The sequence below is a fragment of the Odontesthes bonariensis genome, chromosome 15, assembly GCF_027942865.1.
Source record: "Odontesthes bonariensis isolate fOdoBon6 chromosome 15, fOdoBon6.hap1, whole genome shotgun sequence".
NCBI lineage: Eukaryota > Metazoa > Chordata > Actinopteri > Atheriniformes > Atherinopsidae > Odontesthes > Odontesthes bonariensis.
In genome coordinates, this window is record NC_134520.1 from 134,366 (window position 1) to 158,339 (window position 23,974).

General features: G+C 40.0%; 1 protein-coding gene across 2 annotated transcripts; it reads left to right on the forward strand.

The window, feature by feature from the left end:
* Positions 1-23,957, forward strand: lrrc41 (leucine rich repeat containing 41). 2 transcript variants are annotated; one of them, XM_075484567.1, is made up of 10 exons: positions 1-232; positions 772-858; positions 930-988; positions 1,070-1,868; positions 3,533-3,769; positions 4,075-4,239; positions 5,520-5,618; positions 6,283-6,411; positions 18,878-18,950; positions 21,433-23,957. In XM_075484567.1, exons 1-10 carry the CDS (start codon positions 124-126, stop codon positions 21,650-21,652), a joined length of 1,977 nt encoding a protein of 658 aa, XP_075340682.1. In that variant the 5' UTR covers positions 1-123; the 3' UTR covers positions 21,653-23,957. The 2 variants fall into 2 exon arrangements, with proteins under 2 accessions (XP_075340682.1, XP_075340683.1); XM_075484568.1 differs by lacking the exon at positions 18,878-18,950 and having other exon boundaries at positions 21,433-21,557.
* The last annotated feature ends 17 nt before the right edge of the window (positions 23,958-23,974 follow it).

Below are 23,974 nucleotides of genomic sequence, written 5' to 3' on the forward strand. Positions count from 1 at the left end.
AGAAGAAGAAGAAGAGAGAGAGTTTGACGGATAGAGTTTATGGAGTTATGTAGTAACGCTGCCAGCCTGACAGTCGACAGCGTTATAATATTAATATACCCTAAAAGTCGGAACTGAGCAGCAATGTTTGTCACCGCAGAGAGAAGAGACTCAGCGGTGAGCAGTCTGAAGGAGCTGAGTCTCCGTGCTGTCAGCCGGCATTCCACCGCCCTGCGGCCCGAAGCTGTTCTTGGTAAGGACAAAGAAACACACTGTCAACAGGACTTCTTTATACACAACTCTTGTGTTATGGTCATGCTGCCTCACATACCTTTCATTCCCAAGGTTTGAAATGCTGTCTTTCCTGTCAGCTTTCTGTCTGCCATGTTCCAGAAGGTTCCAGAAGGAAGTTTTCCTCTCTGAGGTCTCGTGCATGCTCAGGATAGGGAATTGAATTGAAGAGAAGATTCAGTTTATTACATTCTCCTGCCAGGCTATTTTCTTTAATGATTTGGAATTGTATGATTTCAGCAATAATGAATTTGTTAGATTTGGATTTGATTGGATGATAATGTGATTCAGTTGTATTTGTTTTTTCTCTGTTTAAAGGTAACACGTGTTGTGAACTGGCACTAATTTATACAACAACTAATCATTCAGAGGTCAGGTTGTCTAACAGGCTGTCTCATTTCTCCTGATACTACTTTATAGCAGAGTGATTTCCAGTTAATGGTAGGTTACTGTTATCGTAGGTCTGTTCCTTTGTCTTGTAATGTCTCTGTTGAACTTTAGATCTTCCAGCGGTGCTCATTAAGGACCTTCTTCCACATCTGACGGTATGCCAGCTGGATGAAGTCCAGCCTGCCCTGAATCAGAGAGGTATTGACTGTGACACATTTGTTTTAAAAAGGTATTTCTTTTTAACAAGGTGTTTACTTACTTTTTTCCAGGTATATCCACCCACTCTGGGTGGATTGGATTCCTTCAGGACATGCATAGCCCTAAACATGTAGGTGTAAATGATTGAATTATGTCAATGTGCATGTACAGTATGTATCTACCATATGTAATATTTTCTGTTACATTTCAGGCAATCGACTTTCACACTGAAGATGAGGCCAAACACGAAGTTATGAGAATACTTTTTCCACAAGTATTCTATGGCTTCAGGAACAACTACGTTTGTAGAAATCTCACTCATTTAAACACTTCATCTTTCCTGTGGGCTGCAGCCAAATGTATTGAATATTTTTCACTCATTACGAGCTCCCATAGGACCCTTCAAAGTTTAACTGCTGAGCAGAGGCCTCTGCTGAAGCTTTTAGAGATGCGTATAAAGAGTGTCGGAGTATCTGATTCCATTGATCTATCAAAGAAGAAGACACAGACTGCGTTGTACATCCTCCATCGCCTGCTGGACCATGGCGTTGCTACAAAACTTGTTCTGCATCATGTGACATGTCCCATCATGCTGGCCTGGCTCCTACATGGAAGGGGATCACAGTATGTAAACTTGGAACTGAAGAAACTCATGCACAGCAGTTGTATGTTACAAACCACCTCAGCCCATACAGACGGGGCCAGTTCCTGCCCAGATCTTGAGATCAGAAGTTCAGATGACCAAGATGATCAAGTCTCTCCGTGCAAACGCTCGAAGTTAGACTCCGTGTTCATGACGGAGGTGGAGTCTGGAAAAGCAAACTTTACTGTGGACCCACAGGCTCTCTGTCAAACCTTTGCACCATGTGAGGTGCCTTCAGCAGGTGTTTGTTCATGGGGACAGATCCATTCTCTGGAGATTCGGCGGTGTGGATCTGATTCCCTTCAGGTCCTGAATTCTGCCCTGCCCACATTTTTCTGCCTTCGCTCGCTAACTCTTCACAGCATTTGTAAGTTTGCTACCAATGTGCAAGGATGTTTGGAGGTTGGTGCAGTGATCATTTCGGTATTTACAAAAAAAAATGGATCAAATGCTTTTATTATTTAGTGTTGTGACAAGTATTGTTGTCATGCAGACAAACTCCCAATATACACTATATTGCCAAAAGTATTCGCTCATCTGCCTTTACACGCATATGAACTTTTTTTTTTAAAGATGGACCTTATCTCTGGCATAACATACCTTCATCTACTCACCGATAACAGCTTGGTGAAAGTCGGCGTCCTTCAGAAGATATTTAGATCCCTGGAGATCTGCGTATATCCATATAACAGAGAGAACAGGGCAGAGACAGTACAGCCTCTGAATAAGGCATTATCTGTCTTTATTTCACCAATACTTTAAGACCAATGAATGAATGAACGCGTACTGTTTCTCTGTTAGCTCAGAGCTGCCGTGTTGTTGTTACCCGGGGCTATCGGGGGGGCTTTCTACACACGTGTCTACTGGGATGACATCATCGACACGAGCTGAACCGCATGAACCTTATTTCCTGCTCAGTTTAAATATTTAAGATGCCCCCTTTGGCTCCAACCAAAAAAGAAAGTTTTATCAGAACTACTGTGATCAATTAACTCCTAAGGTCATTCAACCTCACTCTTCAGTTAAACTCCATTCAAACAAACTTTTGTCTTTTATAGTTCAGGATCATTAACTCCTGAAAACTACACTTGCACACCAGTGGGCCCTTTAGCTGTTTAGTGTACACAAGTACTGAGAATGAGGATGTGCACATGCTGGAACTCCTGTTTCTACTGATTTAAATCATTTTACCATATGGTCACCACAACTTGCACAATCTACACCTACAAGGCCTATTTCAACCAAAAATGACATTATTGAGACAACTCATCTAGAAAGCCTCCTGGTTCATCAATAACTTCCTGCCAAAAATCGTCTTTTTCGCCCTGACAAGGGTCCCGATGACCATTTTGGTTAAAGTTTGAGCACAAAAAAATTATTTTCTTCAATAGAATCCCACAGATTTCTTTTGCATCAAATGCAATGAGCCTGCAGCTGTGCCTCATCTTAATATGTTTTCTATTATAAGTTCATTTATCATGTAAACATTCTTCATGCAGTGATTTTTGATGAGTGTTTTTAGCTTTGGACTGATTCCTCACTGAGACCATGTCCACAGGTTACATCGGGCCAGCAGCCATTCTCATGCTGCTGTGATGAAAGTGTTTTAGATTTGCTATGTGCTCTTACAAAATTGATCTAAATATTTTGATGACTACAGGGCTACTATGTTTTCTTTGTTGGTACCATTCACAAAGGTTACATGAATGTTATTACTGCACACCCACCAAATGTGGCCTCTTTCTGTATTCATTTGGAGAAGTTTAGTTTTTCCTTTCTAAATATGTGTTGACAAACTCAGTTGTATTAATGCATGCAAATATTTCTGCAGAATTTACATGACATGTTTTTATATTTATAGTCTACGTTTTAAACATAGGTTTTCAACTACTACATCAAAATTTAAAAGAATGAATTTGACATCTTATTGTTAATATTGACTATATTATTGTATGGATGAAATCATTTATCAAATGAAATGGAGGTTTAATATGCTCAGAGAGAAGATGACGGCTGTGTTTTGTTGTGCAGCAACATTTAGGGAGTCTGATGTGTTGTGCCTGGCCGCAGCTCTGAAGCAGCTTTCTGACACTTCTCGCAGCTTCATCACTGATCTCAACATCAGTGTTCTGCCCACCACCAAGCTTATGGAGAAACTGCTGGATGCAAGCCCCAGTCTGACATCCCTGCATGTGGAGATCCAGACTGTTGTATGGGAATCACACAACATGCTGCATCATCCCTGGACTGCTGAGTCCCACATACCAGGTGCGCTCACATAAAGCTTTGAAATGAGTTTATGGCATATCTGCATTGGGGCTTTACAAACACACAACATGTTGTGGTGGTTTGCTGCCACTTGGGTGCCATGTCAGAAACAATCTGAGCTGTAGGCTGCTCTTTGTTGTGTCGGTACTGTTGTTGGTCCTTCAGCTTTGCTCTGCTATGGAAAACATGAAAGTCAAATTGTAAAAAAAGTCAGTAAAACTAAATGTTAATTAATGCAGACTTTTCAGTACAACTGTTGTTCTAATTTTTGAAGGTGACAACTGTCCAACTTTTTTTTTTGGCAGTACTTCCTCTACAGAAGCTTGAGGTCAAAGTGGCTGAGCTCCAAACAGATCTGTGCTTTTTGACTTGTGTGCTGAAACGCTGCCCACATCTCACCTCACTTCATCTAGCTGGGCTGAGGTTACCCACCGGCTCCTCACAAAGCCAACTCCTCACCACTCTCTCAGGTAATGTGTCATGTCATTGTAAGAGGTTCACAACAGTTTGAGTGCATCTGTATTTTGTCCCCATTTATAAAAGCAATTCACACAAATACTGGGTGTTTTTAACCCATTTTGATCTAAGTCTAAAAACAGCTGTTCACTAAAACCTTAATTTCTCATTCTGAAGGAACTAGAAATGTGAAATAAAAACCACATCAGAGGTGAACACATTGAAAGATTCAAAGCGTTTATTGTCATGTTTAATATTAAATTCTTCTGTGTGGAATGATGGGATTACCACAGAAACAAAATAACACACAAACAGTAATATATATAATCAGAAAATATATATGCAAGACCATGGGTTTTGGAATTTTCACAAGTGAGAAATGGCAAAAGCAACACACAAATTGTTAAAGCGTTTTTTTTCTTTTCCATTCAGCAGTTTGGTTGTGATTCCAAATGAAAACAAATTCCATTCTCGATTTCACTGATGACTGTCTCAGTTTGGCCTTGGGTAAAACTGTTCTTCCTTTTTACTCTTACTTTTTTTGTCATATTTGTATGGAATCATTTTTATACACTGATGATTAGGGGATAAAATGGGCATTGGAAATCAGGTTTCTGAGCATGCATACATTTTCACAATGACTGACTGTTTTTTTTTTTTAAGTAAGGCTGTATAAATCTGCGTGAACATACATTCCTAGTATGGTATCTTCGCACAGTTGTTTGCATCTGGCCCTTGATGTTTTGGGGAATTGGTTTTCCTTCTGAAAAAAGAAAGCAGTCCACTTGTGGCGTAGAGCGATGGAGAGGGTAAGGGAATCAAAGTACTGAGACAGACTTTAAGGTTCTTAGTCTTCTCAGCAGATAGGTTAATTATATACAACTATACTTTAGAAGAATGCTAGACTTATCCTTTACAATGAGCTAAATAAAGAGTTGCAAACATTTTCTGTCAGATCTCTGTGAGATATTGACATTTAGCTTTTACGTTAGTTATCAGGTTCTTTTTCTTTAATTATTTATTTGTAACAAAAATGCAAAGAACATTTTATGGTTTTTTTTGTGATCAGTGTGCTAACTGATTACTGAATATGAAGTTTTCAGTTGTCACTGGCAACTTGTGGCAATATAATGGGTGCAGAGTTTTGAAATGCCAACCTGTTTCTGCATCTCTGTACTGCTGGTTCTTTTTTTTTCAGCAGCTAACATCAACACATACTTTTGGTCTGGTTGATTTATTTGACTCTTTTAACAAGCGGTACTCTTTTCCCAATAATCATATGGTCACCTTTCAGAGTCAAACCACTGTTTGCGGATTCTCATCTTGGAGTGCATGAAACTGTCTGATTGTCTGCCAGAGATCCTAGATCTACTGAAAGCCTGCAGATTGGAGGGTAAGAAAAGGAGAGTCCACAGTTTCTTTTGAACTTTTTCCAGGGTCTACTTGTTGAGGCCATTTTCCACTCTTGCTTCAAAACGGTGCAACCAGAAACTACCAACATTACTGCAAGGATTTCAACTTTCATTTTACCATGACTATGAATGCTGAGATTTTGGACACCAGCTGATTACAAGCGTGCAGATTGCTGGCAGTTGTGCTGTTATACACCAACTTGCTTCTCCACACAGCTTACGTTAGCATCCCTATAATTTGCTTAAGCCCCTTCCAGCTAGTAAATTGACTATGTGCATCTATGTAAAAACATCTATGTGCTTTTCTGGTCTACTTGACCACTCAAAGCACTTATATACTACATACCACATGAACACATTCACACACAGACATGCATACATATTCATACAATAGGTCTTTGTCTATACAGTGTTACAGGCAACACAGTGCTTTTTTTTCTGTCTGTCACACATTCTTTATTGTCTGAATGATTACATAGTTCAGTCACTGAAAGTATTTTCACAGAAACATCAGTAGAGCTGCTGATCTCCTGTTTTTTACTCAGCAGGACAGATGATGATACCAGGTCTGAAAAGCCTTTTTATCTTCTGATGTGCTCTGAATCCATTCCAGAGTCCCTTTGACTCTTCTTTTCTCTCTCTAAGAGCTTCGATTTAGTGACTGTCGTCTTCTTGAGAGTTGTTCTGACAAAGAAGAAAGTCTGCTGCAGCTGGTAGCTGCCCTGAAGAAGGTGCCTTCACTCCACACACTAAGTTTGGCACAGAATCGACTTGGTAAGAAAACTTTTTTTATCCTTTCCATAAATAAGTTGGTTCAGAGTTAAATTATATTACCTGCTGCACCAAAGTGGCATCAAGTTGTAGAAGCTTCAATTATATTGTGTAATTGATATTTTTGTGAGATTTTCACTGATTTCTGGGAGATTTTTCTGCACTGGTTTGGAAGCTGTGTTTCTTGGGTGAACTCTTCTCTTCTTCTGGGACTTGTCAACATTTTTTTTTTTTTAATGCGTTACCATGCCAAGGAAAGAGTTGTTTACTAAGAGAAGCACCTGAATAAGCTTTCTGAATGCCAACTAAAGCCCTGAAACAGACCACAAATCCCCAATGAATTGGGGAGGAAATGCTGTGGATGCCAGACAGGAGCAAGTTTAAACCGAGTCATGTTCTCATGGGGAATTGGGGTAGCTAGCAAAAAAAATAAATTTTGATGGGTGCCAAAGGAGCTACTGCCCGCTGAGAGACAGAGGCTGTGATGTTCGAGTCGTATTGTATTGTGACCACGGTCTCCCTGTCACTTGGAGACTGAAATTGGACCCCGCTCCTGTATTGGGAGCAGACATAACACAGTGGCTGGCAAAAACCTTTTATAACAGGTGAGCCATCTTGGCTGTCGTTATTATTATTATTATTATTCAGAATAATGGTAAAATGTGAGTATGTGCACGATGATGCGCGCATTTGTGTCATGAGTGGCTGGCATAAACCTGTTATAACAGGTCAGCCATGTTGGCTCTGCCCTCATAAGCAGTATGAGAATAGGGCAGCCATCTTGGCTCTGCCCTCATAGCTGTGTGATTAGTTTCTATGGAGACAGCTGCGTGTATAAGACAGACAAGCGCCATCACTTTGTGGCTCAACTGGCAGATAGACCTCGGGGTTCAGTACTGATAGGTATGCCTCGAACAAACAGTCGCTGTTTGAAAACTACAAGTCATATTTGAAAAATTCTTGAACCTTGAGTGCCAGAAGGGGCGGCAGAAGCCACCAGTGTAATTTTTATTCTGCTCCTATGTACGTTTTTTTTTTTATTCCAGTTTTAAAAACAGTCTTCACATTGATTTGATAAGGAGATAAAGCGACCTGGCTATAAAGGCCGTGAGTGGGAGCCTGAGTGGTCGCTCTCTGCGCTCAGAGGTGATTTGAGAGAAAACCGTGAGGCCAAGCACAATGATGGTGACTTTGGGGGAAAAGAGGACAAAAATACCTTTTGTTTTGCTGTAAAATTTGTCTAGTTGAGGCATATATTATGGACGTGAGAGGCGTTTGTTCAAGTAATTTTGGTATTAATTTCAAGATGGTCAAAATGGAGTGAGACCCCAGGCCAGCAGAGTGAGAGGAGTCCTGACTTTTCTGCCATTGTGTCAAAGCTATACAATATATCAACAGTTAACGTTGAGTCTTTCCTGCTCCGTTTAAACTTTGAATGATGTCTCTGTGATAAGGGCTGAAACGATACAGAGTTACTCGAGTAACTCGATTACAAAAAATCTTCGAAGCAAAAACCCTGCCTCGAAACTACAATAATCATAACTCCCCGAATATTTACCGGATTTTCACATGGTTTAGTTTTGTTACAAACGGCAGAGATTTAGGTATGATACAGGATGCTGTCACACACTAAAAAATACGTGCTGAGTCACGTGGGTGCAGCAGCCAAGATGGTCGCGAGTTAGGGAGGCTCTTGTCCTGCACATGCTATTTTCAGAGTTATTGGTGTGAAAACGCATATATTTAAGTAATCTTACGCTCACCCTGACAACTTTAACTGTTCAGATATAATACTTTCGGTCAAAGAAAGGGTTAGAGACATGGCGACATCGAAGTATTTCAAAAACCCTCCGCGCTCGTCTACCCGGAAAAGCCCGGCGCATGAAGTTGAACTCGGGGCCGCTGAAGCTCCCCTCACAACTATGAACACATCGGATAGTTTGGAAAAGCTGATGGCAGAAATTTCAAAGATGAATGATACGCTGCAGAAGGTTGCAACCGATGTTTCCTCTATTAAACAAACAACGGCGGAGCTGAATAACACGGTGACGGCCATGCAGGAGAGGCTGGATGAGGCCGAGGTGCGTATTGTACACCTGGAGGAGACGTCGCAGCAGCTGCTGAAGGACAAGGGCAGCAAGGATAAACAGACGGAACAATTATGGAACCGAGTGCAAACCCTTGAAAACCAAAGTAGACGAAACAATGTGAGGTTGGTCGGTCTAAAGGAAACCCTTGGTACAAATGGGACGCTGCTTGACTGTGTTAAAAAGATTCTGGCGGAGGGACTCGGCGTTGAAACTGACGGGGAGATGGAGATAGAAAGGGCGCACAGGCAACTGGCACCGATGCCGAATATAGATCAGCCTCCAAGGCCGGTGTTGATTCGCTTTCTGAGGCAATCAGCGAGGGATGCCGTGATCAATGCAGCCAAGGTAAAGCGAGGATTCGTTTGGGAAAAATGTCGCCTATCTGTGTTCCCGGACATGTCTAGAGAGCTGGCGCAGAAGAGGAAAGCGTTCACACCGGTGAAGCGCAAATTACACGAGCTCGACATTAGATACACACTGGCTTTCCCCGCTACGTTGCACTTTAAATGGAGAGGGAAAAGCGTGAGCTGCAACACTGTCGAAGCCGCGGAGAAAGTCATGAATGAGCAATGATCGGGAGGAGCTGTGGACTGAGATGAATGGAGAGAGGTGAGATGTTGTTTATACTTGTAAGACTGCGTTTTGTACTGAACTGGATTAACCCCGTGCAGGCCAAGGAGAGGCTTTTCCAGACACAGACCGGTCTCCATGGAAGCGGCGTTAATCCCACGGACCTTTTGCGTGTTATTTCTTTACTTTCCTTTTTCTTTTTTTAGCAGCGAGGAGCGTTCAGCACTCGGACTCTGGCTGAGTTTTAACAGCCGGACACCTTTTGTTTCAACTTTATGTTCAAGCCCAGTTTGCATTGTCATACTGTGGTTCTGTGTTATGTGTTCAAAAACAGGCAGGTACATGGTAATGAGTGGTTATTATAAGGAACCAAAAATGGTAATTTTCTCTATTATGAATGGTTACAGACAGACATTGAAAGCACGGAGTACTTATCTCACCTTTTGTTTCCTATGGATATTATTATCATTATTTAATTTTACTTTAGAGTGGAGAGAAAAGCATGACCAGTAGACCAGTTAAGTTTATTTCTTGGAATATAAATGGATGCAGCAGCCCTATCAAAAGGAGGAAGATATTATCTTTCTTGAAGAATAACCAGGCAGACATTGTGCTGATACAAGAGACCCACATGCAGGGTCGGGAGGTGGAAAAATTTAAAGTGGGATGGGTGGGACATATATTCCACAGCTCATTTTCGAGTAAACGTAATGGTGTTCTGATTCTGGTACATAAGAATGTAAGTTTCATTATGTTAAAACAAACTAAAGATGCAGAGGGAAGGGTTATCTGTGTTGAAGCAGTGGTGGAAGGAGTGCCTCTTGTAATATGCAACATATATGCACCTAATAAGGGAGATCCCAATTTTTACCACGAGGTAAATAAAATACTGGGAGATACTGAGGGTGAAATTGTCCTAGCTGGCGATTTTAATGAAGTTATGGATCCAGTACTGGATAAGAGTTCATCCAGACCTCTTCTCATGACCAAGGAGAGAGAAGCCTTGCATATGTTGAGTAGAGATGTAGGACTAATCGATATATGGAGGTTGACAAATCCCAAGGTGAAGGATTTTACTTTCTTCTCCCACTGCCACAAAACTTATTCCAGAATAGACTTTTTTCTGATAAGTACCTCCCTGGCAAATAAGGTGGCTGACTGTGATATAAGGGCAATCTCCCTTACAGATCATGCACCGGTCGAATTGATTATTAAAGCCAATCTAAAATCTGAAAGGAGAGGTAGATGGAGACTAAACATTGGCTTAATGTCAGACTCAACTTTTAAAAAGACTATGGAAGAAGATTTAAAAACATTTTTCGAAATCAATATTGGTAGCACTGAAGATATAACTACTGTGTGGGAAGCCTCAAAGGCATATATGAGAGGAAAATTTATAGCACAAGCTGCAAAAAAGAAAAGAGAATGTTATCAGGATTAAAGATTTGGAGAAGGAGATAAAAGATATGGAATTGGACCTGTCAAAACACTTTTGTAATGGGAAATTTCAAGAGCTTTGTAAGCTTAAATACTCTTTACATGACATTTATAATAAAAAAGCAGAATATGCTCTTTACAGATTGAAAACAAACTTTTATGAAGGTGGGGAAAAAATGGGGAAATTGTTAGCCAGACAGGTGAAGGAAAAAATCTTTGCTAGTGCCATACCAGTTATAAAACAGGGAGATGTACAACTATTTGATGCTAAAGATATAAATAGAGTTTTTCAACAATATTATGAGAAGTTATACACATCCTCTATGTCTCCTAATGCTTCGCAGGAAGATATGGAACAGTTTCTCCTTAATATCCAAGCTCCCACCTCAGGAAGCAGCTGGTCTAGAATCACCTATAACTGAGGATGAAATAAGGAAGGCAATTTCTTCGATGAAAAATGGAAAGTCCCCAGGTTATGATGGGCTCCCAGTGGAATATTATAAAACCTTTGCAGATATTGTCATACCAGTTTTACAGAGGGTGTATGAGGAGATATTTGATAAGGGTTGTGTAGCTCCAACTTTTAATGAAGCGGTAATCTCACTAATTCCCAAAACAGGTAAAGACCCCGCAGATCCCTCCAATTTCAGACCCATCAGCCTGCTCAATCTTGACTGTAAGATTCTTACTAAAATCTTAGCGACACGTTTACAGTTAGTTTTACCAAGCATCATTCATCCCAGTCAGGTTGGTTTCATGAAAAATAGAACTTCAACTGATAATGTTAGACTCTTGCTACACCTAATGTGGCTGCGTAAATCCCAAAATAGTCTTATAGCAGCCATCTCCCTAGACGCAGAAAAGGCCTTTGATAGGGTGGAGTGGCAATTTCTGCTCTCCACTCTATCTCATTTTGGTTTCAACTCCAACTTCATTAAATGGATAAAAATGCTGTATAAAGAACCCAAGGCTGCAGTGATGACAAATGGGATAATCTCCCCCTTCTTTAATCTGACTCGGGGAACTAGACAGGGATGTTCATTGAGCCCATTACTGTTTATCATTTTTTTAGAGATTTTAGCAGTGTCTGTTAGAGCACACCCTGGAATAAGAGGTGTAAGAGGAGGAGACAATGAACATAAATTACTATTATATGCTGATGACATTTTAGCAGTAATATCTGAACCTCTGACTTCGCTGCCACATCTGATGGACACCATCCAGTCTTTTTCAAAATTTTCAGGCTACTCCATCAACTGGAGCAAATCCGAAGCAATGCCTCTCTCCAATTCGTGTATATCATCTATGGTGGAGAAGTTTAATTTTAGGTGGATACGACAGGGAATGAAGTATCTTGGCATTAAACTTCATGAGGATATAGATGAAATAGTGGCACTAAACTTTAACCCGTTACTTCAAAAGATGAAAATAAACCTTGATAAGTGGGGGAAACTAAAATTGACATTGTGGGGAAAAATCAATGCTATAAAAATGATAATTGCCCCACAATTCAGTTATGTAGCAATGATGTTGCCAATTAATATACCATCTACCATCTTTAGACAATTGGATGATATTATAAAATGTTTTCTATGGGCTGGGAAAAGACCACGAATTAAATTGAGAAAGTTATGTGCACATAAAGAGAAAGGAGGGCTGGGCCTGCCAGATCTTAGATTGTATTATTTAGCTTTTGAAATGGCTAAAATAGCAAGATACTGGCAGGCTGCAGAGGATGAAACAGCTTGGATGAAGGTAGAAAAGGAGATGTGCTCGCCTTTCCAACCTATGGAAGTGTTATCACAAAGAAGGTCTAACATTACAAATCCAATACTTCTACATTCAAGGGATGTCTGGAGTAAAGTACATAAAATGTTTAAACTTACACATACTCTACAAAGATATTCATCATTGTGGGAGAATCCTGATGTATGCATTGGGAAAAAACCAGTGAATTGGAAACAGTGGCACGTCGGAGGTTTAAGCACCATTAATGATCTATTTGAAGATGGAGTATTTTTGCCATATAATAAGCTTTTGCAGAAATTTGACTTGGTGGGAAAAGATAACTTTTGGAAATTTTTGCAAATGAGAAGTTGCATCACTTCAAAGCCATACAATATTACCGATAATATGATAAGCGATTATATGAAACTTCCACTTAGAAAACGAAAAGCCTCACAATTTTATAAAATGGCTATTTCTTCTCTCGCAACTGACTATGACCAGTTAAAGATAACTTGGCAGAGGGACCTTGGTGGAGAGATTGATTGTGATAGATGGGCAGTAATAGTGGCTGATTGTGGTAAATATGTGAGAGAGGCAAGGGGTAAACTTACACAATATAATGTATTACATAAATACTATTACACACCATACAGACTGTACAGGATGAAACTATCGGGTGATGACTTGTTGGAAATGTAAGGAGGAAACTGGAACCTTTGTTTATTGTATGTGGGAATGTGTCTTGATTAGACCTTTCTGGACTCAGATTTTAAATATGGTGAGTAACTGGCTTGGAGCAGAGATTCCCCTAAGCCCAGAGCTCTGTCTACTGGGGGACAAGTCTCAATTACCCAATATAACAAAATGTAATTTTTCTGTCATCTCGGTGGGTACAGCAACAGCTTGTCGAGCTTGTCTAAGACATTGGAAGGCATCAGAAATTCCACATGTGAAAGAATGGGTGTGTGCAATGACTGAAACTGCGTCTTATGAATGTATGCTTAGTAGATTGAGTGGTGATAGGGAAGAGGGGGTGACACCCTGGGGCAGGTTTTGGAACTATATAAAGGTAAACAACTAGGACTTTTTTTTTTTTGTTCGTTTGTTTGTTTTTTTTGTGCTTTTCCCAAGTGGGGTCCTGTAATACTGTATGCCTCAGCAGTTAAATATCATCATGTACTCAGCTTGTCTTTGTGTCTGCACATATTTGTCCCAAAATTAGGCTGCTAAGTCAATTATTAGAATTATTTTTATTTTTTTTACTCATACACTACTTGTTCCTGTATAAAGAAACATGTTTAATTTGCCATGTACCAAGCCTAAGAAAAGTTCAATAAAAAGAAAAATATAAATAAAAAATACGTGCTTTCATGCTGAAAGACTTTGTATTATGCTCTTTAACAAAGACATACGGTAGGCTATGGCATATTGATAAATGTATAAATTGATTAATTTTATATTTTGATAAAGAAACGAGTTAGTGTTCATTTGAATCTCTCTCTCTCGCTCTCTCTCTCTCTCTCTCTCACTCACTCACTCACTCACTCACACACACACCCACCCACCCATCATCAGGCTTGAAGTGCTCACTACAGAGCTTTGACGACTCCCGTCTTATAGCAACTTCCCATTGCCTCCTCAGGCCTGAAACCTTCAAAATAAAATAAGTAACGTTAGTTACGATGACATAATAATATATATGGTAAAATAACCAAAGTTATTGTTCAATCTTACTTGTGAAAGGTAATCCCATGCCATCCGGTATCAATACTGCGCCGGTTATTGCAACCGTAAGTTGCACAAGATACGGGCATAGTTGCTCACTCTCCATCGACTCAGGTGCTAGCCTAGAGTGAGGAGGACCACCCAATATGGCGGTGACGCTGGATTATGTTTCAGCACGTCATGAGTCGTTAACGTATATTTTGTCTATGGTGTTACATCCGGAATTCAGTTGGCACGATGGCGGAGAGCCAAGGGGCTCTGGCACTTAATAGCACTAAATGGATAAGTTGGAATAAATGTGCTTAGTTTTGGAGCCAAGTGTTGGAGTTGGAATAAATACCTGTATGTTTTTTTGAGAAATAAAAACCAATTGCTTGATCATTTTACAGCCACATCATTTCCGTTAACCATTATTTGAATTATTTTTATCCGATTACTCGATGGAATAATTGGTAGATTACTTGATTACAAAAATATTCGATAGCTACAGCCCTATCTGTGATGCCGTATGGCTGAGTTATGAGGCCTCCAAATAGGGCTGTTTTTGTCCCATTACTTGCATTTACATAGGGCCAAAATTCCCAGTTTTTCCCAATTTTCCAGGATTCTGTTCAAGTAATGACAGAGAAAAATAATACCACACTATTCCTGATCACTGCGCACGCAGCGATATATGCTTCTTATCTCAGTCGGACCAAACGGTGCAGGACTAGAAACGCGCCAAAATTCGTGTGAATGATAATAGTCCCACACAATAGAAAAATATGTGTTCTAATGCCTTCAGCATTGGCACCCACAATGAGTAGGGTTGGAGTGTTCAGAAAGACAAAGCATAAATCACAGGAATGCAGTATTATGTCTCTCACAGGCTATAAGACAATATGAGCGGACAGAGACATCAGGAGCGGCAGCAAAATAAATATGGAGGTATCACAGTGCTTGTTAACCACAGATGGTGAAATCCTGGACATGTCACTGTGAAGGAGATGATATATACAGCAGACTGATCTGTTGTCTGTGAGTTTATGTCCATCGTATCTACTTAGGTTTTATTCTTGTAGTTGTGTATATCTTACCTTGCGCCACTGACATTACTGTTTGACACCATCAGCTCAGTTGTTACCAGGTTACAATCACAGCATTCCAATGCATTCATGGTGACCTCTGGAGATTTCCAACAGTTAGCCAACTGCTCCACTAGAGAAAGTTCGATATATTCCATCCAAACGTGAAAGATGCATACAGGTCCTCTGCTCATCTGACATTAGGAAAATCAAACCATCACCTCCATTGCCCAGCAACAACCTGTGACCATACTGACTTTCAAGAAGTGTTGAAGTGTTGTCAGATGACCTGTAGGAGGCTTTGAGTCCACAGACTGGAATGCATTTTGTGAACCACGTGAAGATAATATCAGTGCCATGACTGAGTGTGTGACAGATTACATCAACTTCTCTGTGGAGTAACATACCCACAAGGACAGTGAGGTGCTTCTCCAGTAACAAACCTTGGATCACCAGAGACCTTAAAAAGCTGCTGAACTTCAAGAAAGCCTTATAGGAAGGAGAAAGGGAGTAATTGACGACAGAGGCAGCTGGAGAGAATGAACCTGAACAAGCCTGCAGGTCCAGAAAGTGCCAGCCCCGGGGTCCTGCACACCTGTGCAGAACGGATATGTGGGATTCAATAGCACCTCTTCAACCTTAGCCTGAGCCAGGAGAAAGTTCCAGAGCTGTGGAAGACCTCCTACCCTGTTCCAGAACCTAAAACATCTCCTGCATCTGCCCTCAGTAGCCCTTTTTCCATCAACGACATGATTCGCTTTAATTTGATGCGCATCAGAAGTTAGTGCGATACATGTGATGGAAAAACAGTTAAATCGCTAGAACGCCTGTTTTGTCGCATTAAATCAATTCGCTCGAAATAGGTGGTTCAGGGCTAAGTTGTATCGCTACAGAAGTGATGGAAAAGGTTAATGCGATTCAGACTAGCCACGCATGCGCAGATGGTATTGGTAAAGTGCGAGGATTCGAATGTTGTTGTTGAGCCGCTCAGCCGCCCCATTTCACCTATCCTGTCGGTATCAAAACAGCAGCAACAACTAGAAACAACAATGTCCGATGTTAAAAGAAACAACTGGTCGAGAGCAGAGACTCTGCTTTTTATAAACACAATTCGGGTGGTCCTGAAGCAGCATAATTAATTCTCCCCTCGCTCTCATCCTCCTTCTTAAATTTCTGACGGCTATTATAAGCTGACATAGCAGCACTAGCAGCATGTTTAGTCCTATCCTACGGTCCATAACTCTAAATAAGTAACTAGCCTAATAAATAAAACGAAAGCCGGTGGTGAAAAGGTACGTATAGCCTTGAAAGTTATAGCAACTGTTATAACAGGAGGCTGACAATAACAGCGCGAGCAATTAAATTCCCGCTACCGAGCATTCTAATTCGCTACAATTTGCCACTTTTGTAATGGAAAATCATCTGGTCGAGTCAGAATAATGCGCATCAGCACGTTCCGGTGATGTCATTTTATTTCGCTAGAATCGTTCTGTTTGATGGAAAACCAACCGAACGCATCTTGTATCGCAACAAAGTAAGGCGATATAACTTTTAATTCGCTACAGAATCTGATGGAAAAAGGGCTAATGACTATAGACACTGAGTGGTTGTGATTTGTGATCTGCCCTGACATCACAAATCATGACAGTCCTGGAGAGGCTGTTAAAGCCTTTGTATAACAAGTCCATATTTTTTAGGATTGTATTGTAAAAATCCATCATCTGACAAAAAAAAATTATGCACAGAAAGCTTGTGCACTGAGTCTGAGGAAGAATAATCTTGTGCTCCTTTTGAACATGCAGTATGTTGCGCAGGTTATGCCAAGTTTTCTTCTTTTCATGATTTGTCATACGGTGCTTTGTGCTGGGAAATAATGTGAATCAGTTTGTCAGATGCCATTTTGGATAATGATATTTGTGTAAATAGTGGCAAACAACATGAGTCAAAAATCTCTCAAAAAGTATTTAAGTGATGTGAAAATCGAACTTCTTCCTAAAACTTTAGAGTAAGTGTGTGAATGTGGTTGACATAATGTGACTGTTTAGTTTGTTTGCTTTTTTTCGTTTTTTGTTTTTTTTTCGAGTGACAATATCAGACAATAAATATGGACTTAGTGTCACCACAGTAGGTAAGTGAACATCTTTTAGGACCCACAACAGTTTGCTCATCATCCTTGGGTTGACTGCAGGATACATTCATCTCCCCGCATCAGTCCCTATCTCATTTGTACAAGGCAGACAGCACTGTGAGGATCATGGTCGTTGATTTCTGTAGAGCTTGTGACTCGATTCAGCCTAAACTATTATGTGTGAAACTCCAGAAAATCCATGTGGATGCCTCTACAACCACCTGATTATTACCTGACAAAAGGACCACAGTGTGTGAGTCTGAAGGGTTGTGTGTCTGAGAAGGTGGTCAACAGCACAGGACCACCACAGGGGACTGTACTCTCACTGTTTATCTTCACTCTGTACACCTCAGACTTCCAGTACAACTCCAGTCTTGTCACCTCCATAATTATTCAGCTGACTCTGCAGTTGTTTGATGTATCAGTGATGGACAAGAGGCTGGATGTGGTTGAGGAATACAGATACCTGGAGGTTTTCCTTGACAGCAGACTGGACTGGAAATACAACACTGAGGCTCTGTTCCAGAAAGGACAGAACAGACTATACTTCTTAAGGAAGCTTTGGTCCTTCTATGCCTGCACCAAGCTGTTGTATATCTAAGTCTGATGTGGAGAGTACAATCTGCTCTGCAGCATCTGTTGGGGCAGCAGCATCAGAACATAGAAACTGAACAAACTGATAAAGAAGGCTGGCTCTGTGGTGGGGCCTGTTCTGGAGCTGACTGAAAAAGGAGAATGCTGCACCATCCATCATCTACATAACGCAGATTCCTGCCTGCAGCAACAATCGCATGCACTGCTTATTATGACACCAACAAAAAGTACTCAAACATTATTTACTTCTGCGATTAATTGAGGTTGTTTTTTTTCCCACCATTTCATTTTAATTTAATTTTACATTCACAACAATACTACCATTGGAGATTAGAGCAGCTGTCTGTCAGTGCTTCAACTTCCAGCTTCCCCAGACCACATGCTGAAGTGTCCTTGGCCAAGACATAAACCCCACATTGCCTACCAATGTGTCCAACGGTGTGTGAATGTTTTCTAGAGAAAATAAATGCGTAGCTTCTAACATTGCATAGACTAAGACGTGTGTGTGTCTCATCTCAATGTATTTTTAAGATATACCCCAGTTCTATCAAATCAATTATAATCACATTAAATCAAATTCAATAAAAGACAAATTAGTCCAAACATAGAAGGCCAGTTCATGAACCGTTGCCTAGTGAAGGAAACCAGTAGATCCCATTGAACCTTCACTTTGAATAAATCCCATCCTGAGTCATCATGAGTTGACAGTGGGAAGAAAAAAAGTCATTTTTAAACAGGAAAAAACCCAAGCAGAACCAGAACCAGAACCAGGACAAGTGGCCACCTGACTCAACCAGCTGGGGTTTTGAGAGGACAGGAGAGATGGGACAACAAACCCTGAAATATTACAGTGGCAAAAGATTTACTGTCCTAAATTATTTTGGACTATGTTTAAGGTCTGAAAAGTAAAAAATGGGTATATATTAAAAAATTTAATTTAGTGGAAGTCATACTGTATCCAATTAAATAAATATCAAATTAGATGTAGAAATAACCATTTTACTTTTTAATACCATCCCAACCTTTTCTGTTTTTGGGATATATCTTTGCTTTTAGTATTTGTCTAACTCATGACTAGTTATGAAAGGAAATGCTCATATGGCCTAAATTAATGTCACTGTCTGTGTCAACAGCCAAGAATGTGTGTGTGCTGGCAGAACTGTTCTTAGGATCATCACCAAGCTCCGTGCAACGACTGGACATCAGGTGAGAGGGGAATCTTTTCCAGTCAGTTTGGATCAATTTAAAAGTTTCCACTTGGACTCCTGCCCTCAAGCTTATATACTTTCCTTATTGCTCATGTGATATATTTAAACAAGTAGTCATTAAATTGAGATTTTGTTAATGACACTTCATAATAGAAATGAATAGATCGATCACTTTAATTAAAAATGAAGTACTTTTATGTTACTTTCAGTTGGGTGTGGTGGTTAGCACCGTCACCTCACAGCAAGAGGGTTCCAGGTTTGATTCCCGGCTTGGGCCTTTCTGTGTGGAGTTTGCATGTTCTCTCCGGGAACTCCGGCTTCCTCCCACAGTTCAAAAGCATGCGTGCCAGGTTAACTTTGTTTCCTAAATTGTCTTTTTCCCATGTGTCTCGGTACCGGACTTACCGCACTTACTCTAGCACTAGTTATGCTCTTAGCTGTTTGGTTTTGGAAGGAAATGCACTTACGATTTCTTGTGACCTGAAGTTCTTTTGCCTTCCGATGTGAAACATTATTGTAAGTCGCTTTGGATAAAAGCATCTGCAAAATGACCGTAATGTAATGTGACTGGTGTCTTTAAATTGTCTCTAGGCGTGAGTGTGAGCGTGTGTGTGTGGTCATTTGTCAGCCCCCCATGACCCTACGGTTGGATTAACTGGGTATAGAAAATGGATTGATGGATGTTACTTTCATGCCCACAGAGTATGAATCAGGGTTCCAGATTCTTTAATCACTGGGGAAAGACATGAGTTTCATCTGAATCACTGATGTTACCTAATGGAAGCATGTATAAAGTGAAAAGAATCGGTCCAAGCACAGAACCCTGGGGAACTGCATGACTTACTCTGGTGTGTGAGGAAGATTCTTCATTTACTGATCTTCCAAATCATTGAAAAATGTAAATAAGAATTACATTTCTGATTGTCTTTTAGTCTTTGTGGACAAAAATTTTACAGGACACAACAGCTAATAACATATAAATGATACCAAGTTTTTGCTGTTTTGTCAAGTGCTGCAAAATTTATGAGATGATAAAACCAATAACAGTTTTGTGGAATCAGACTGCACTTTTCATCTTTCATCCCTGCTAGTTTCATACAGATTACCTTTTATATGGTATTCATGCAAAATTAATTGTAATTTGACACAATATAAATAAAACTGAATTGAATTGAATTAGCAACAGCTGCAAGCTTTTAAGTTGTTGTAAGTAAGTAAATAATTTTTATTTGTACAGCGCCTTTCACAGACCAGGGTCACAAAGCGCTTCACAGGTACAATAGAAACACACAGTTAAGAAGTACATAAAAGTATAAGTTTAAAAGGCCAAGGCAACTCAGTGACAATCATAGCAGCCCTAAGACCATTAAGAAAAAACCTGAACCAATAAATAGGTCTTAACTTGCCTTTTGAAGGCGTCAACAGACTCCATCGAGCGCAGAGAGAGCGGAAGATCGTTCCAAAGCCTGGGAGCAACAGCCTGGAAGGATCGGTCTCCTCTGGTCCGGAAACGCGTGTGTGGCACCATCAGAAGATTCTGATCCACAGACCTCAGATCCCGAGCTGGGGTGTAAGACTGGATCAGATCGCTGATGTAGGGTGGAGCCTGACCATGCAATGCTCTGAAAGTTGAGAGGAAACTGGTAGCCAATGAAGAGCTTTAAGAACAGGGGTTAAGTGAGTCCTCCTATTAGAGCGGGTCAGAGTTTTGCACTAACTGCAGGCGAGACAGCTCCTTCTTGTTCAGACATGAAAACAAACTATTACAATAGTCCAAACGCAAAGACACAAATGCATGAATGATCAGCTTCAAATCATTTTGTGACACCATTTTCCTCAGTTTGGAGATTTTCCTCAGTTGAAAAAAGCCGTTTTTGGTCAGCTGTTTGCAGTGTCTTTGTCAAACACAACACCGGGGTTTCTTAGGCTCGGTTTAACAGACTTATTCAAGTCACCCAAGTACTGGTTAATCCCTGGAATGGAGTCATCAGGGGCAATAACCAGTGTTTCAGTTTTGTCCACATTTAGCTGCAAGGTGTTGTCATTTAGCCATTGTTTTATCTCCACCAAACAATGAACTAAGGAAGTTAGCCTCTGGAGCTCAGTTGGCTTGAAAGAGCAGCAAAGCTGGATATCATCAGCGAATATGTGGTACGAAACATCAGAAAATCTCTGGAGGATTTTTCCCAAAGGGATCAAATACAGCAAAAATAATACAGGACCCAAGACACAGATGTTGTGTGCAACATCTGTGCTGTTATTGTCTCCAGGTTACCTTTACCACCACATTGCAAAATGTGTTTCAGTGAGAACTCTTATGATTTTGCTTATGATGAAGAGTCAGAGTTGTAAAGTTTTTAATGCCACTGAGCATTCAGTTCAGAGAATGGGCTTAAGTGTTCTATCAGTTCAGAAAAAACATATATGTTTAGTAAGAATTTTAATTTTAATTTTTACATGCAGTCTTTTGTCCTCAACAGCTCCAACTTCATTCAGCCTGCCGAGATGCTAGACTTTGCTACGAGATTAAGGACTCATCGCCCCCCTCACAGACTGATCCTTGACCTCAGGAAAAACCCAGCAGATCGGGATCCTGACACATGGAACACTGCACTGCAGAGGCTCCGTCCCTTCAGTGTCCTACTGTCTGAAGGATGGAAATCCACTGGCACAATGGTAGATCACATAAGCAATATGTGAACAAAGAAAGATCAAACATTCTTTACAGAAAGGGAAGCTTGTGAAAAGTCAGTGTTTCTATAGTCTTTTTTTCATCATTTGTCTGACAGCTGTGATGAGTCTGATCTCAGTTAGTATAAACCATAGTGTGTTCAACATGTTTGTTTAAAAAAAAAAAAAAAAATCTCCTGACCTGGTCTTCCATTCCATGAAACTTCCATCTGTCTCCGAATTCAACACATTACTGCACAGAGGCCTTGGGTGGGCTGCACAGAGGCCTTGGGTGGGCAGCACTGAGGCCTTGGGTGGGCAGCACTGAGGCCTTGGGTGGGCAGCACTGAGGTGAATGTTGGGATTCAAATTCAAATGACGTGATAGTTGTTCTGCTTAGTAATTAGTTTTCTGACACATTTAATTGGTTATTTAAATCTTGCCTTTATTAATGATTAATTAATTTAGTTCGTTTTGTATCTTGCAAAAGAAGAAAATAAAAGATCTCAGACGTTTGACATTTTAATAATTTATTAAACTAAAGTCTGTTACACTGCCAGTCTTCTCAAAGTGAGTGATGGTGGACTTTAATATACAACTCAAAAACCGTGAGGCCTGATATTGAGGTGAAGAGTAGTTCACAGTAGTTGTTTGCACCTCTTCGTTTTCATGACAAAAAGCACTGACACCAGCTACCAACTCCTTAGTGTGAAGCAAGTATAAAACAAACAAAAAAAATGAATTTATGGTAAATACTAAAACACTGCTTTCGTATAAATTTAATTAGTTTTCTCATATGTTGTCTCGTTGTAGTCCATTCAAGTTGAAGAGAGTGAAGACCTTATCTGCATGTGTGACAACCAACTGTTCCGTAAAACAGTCGCAAACATACCACATCCACACTGCAGCAGCCTGACCAGCTCTGAGGCTTCTCCATTTCATCTCAGAACACTTAGCTGTATTCATACCCCATAAAGAAGTTCCTTTCTCACATAAAAACTGGCTGCCACAACAGTCGACCCTCATGCCAATAACAGATTGTAATCAACAGCGTTATTAAAATATTTAGAAACTGAAGCTTATGACAGCACAGTATGTTGACAGTTGAAGGCAATGAGAGGCACAATGTCACAATGAATGAGCTCTTGCGTCTCAAAGATTTTTTGCAAACCCTGTAGAATTTTCTATCAATCATGAAAATCATTGACAAAAATCATGATTTGCACACAACTCCTGAAAGGAGATAAAGGGAACCAAGTTTAGCTTGACTTCAAGTATGTACTTTTTACCTAAGAAAAAGTTACCAAACCAACTTTAAAGACTTGTGACTGTAGAATAGTTAGAGGGGTTGAGGACATTTACGAGCATTGTTACCTTCCTCTGGATTGGTTTACCAACAAAGATCATTCCCAACAGCAGGTATGTTAAAGCAAATGAAAGCCCCCTTCAATTAATGTTAATGTTAACATTCATCAGTTCTCTTTATCTACTTTTGGAGCTGAAGTTGATTCCAGCTGTCTTCTGGGGAGACGTGGGATACACTCTGAATCCATCACAGGGTTGACAGCAAGAGAACCATGTACTCTCACTCTAATACCTACAGTCGCTTTAGAATCAAGTAACGTAATGCATAAGTCTGTGTGAAGTTTACATGTTCTCCATATGAATTCTTCCACAGTAAAAAAAAAAGGTTTCTGAGGTCTAAAACAGAAACCATCCTGTTGTAAGATGACAGTACTAATTACTGAAGCAACATGCCACCATGTCTTTTATGAATTCTTTGAGAAGTATGATTTTTTTAGATAGTTTTGGTCCTTGAATGGATAGTGTTGGTAGAAACCTGTAGTGTTCAGACTTTTAGGAAATGGGTTTCAATGTGTCCATTTTAAAAAGACTAAAGAAAAACAATAATTATCCCTCCACTCTAACATGATATTCTATTCTCCTGTTTCTGTATTTACTTATTTTTACAGTCTGTACAGTGTGAATGTTCATGTTGTGATTGTGAACCACAGACTCACCATGAGACAAGATGGCTGACGGGTATAATATTTCTAGACTCAACTTTTCTGTTGTGTTACACTAAAAGGTGAATTAATCACTGTGGCACAGCAAGATTCAGTCATCCATCAGCATGTATGTGCCCTGACATACTGAAAAATAGTCCCAACTGCATATCTACACCATCATACACATGCACACATTTGAAACAACAAACACACACACTTACAATACAATATCTCAAGAAGGCATTAAGGAAATCTCAAATAAATATCAATAAATAAAATCATATAAAAGGATGGATTTTATATATATATATATATATATATATATATATATACATATATATAT

Bases quoted from the DNA above. Each gene is read 5' to 3' on its own strand.
- lrrc41 (XM_075484567.1), top strand. From the start codon at position 124: ATGTTTGTCACCGCAGAGAGAAGAGACTCAGCGGTGAGCAGTCTGAAG. The intron at 859-929 runs GTATTGACTGTG...ACTTTTTTCCAG, and splicing joins GCCTGCCCTGAATCAGAGAG to GTATATCCACCCACTCTGGG. The intron at 1,869-3,532 runs GTAAGTTTGCTA...TTTGTTGTGCAG, and splicing joins GCTAACTCTTCACAGCATTT to CAACATTTAGGGAGTCTGAT.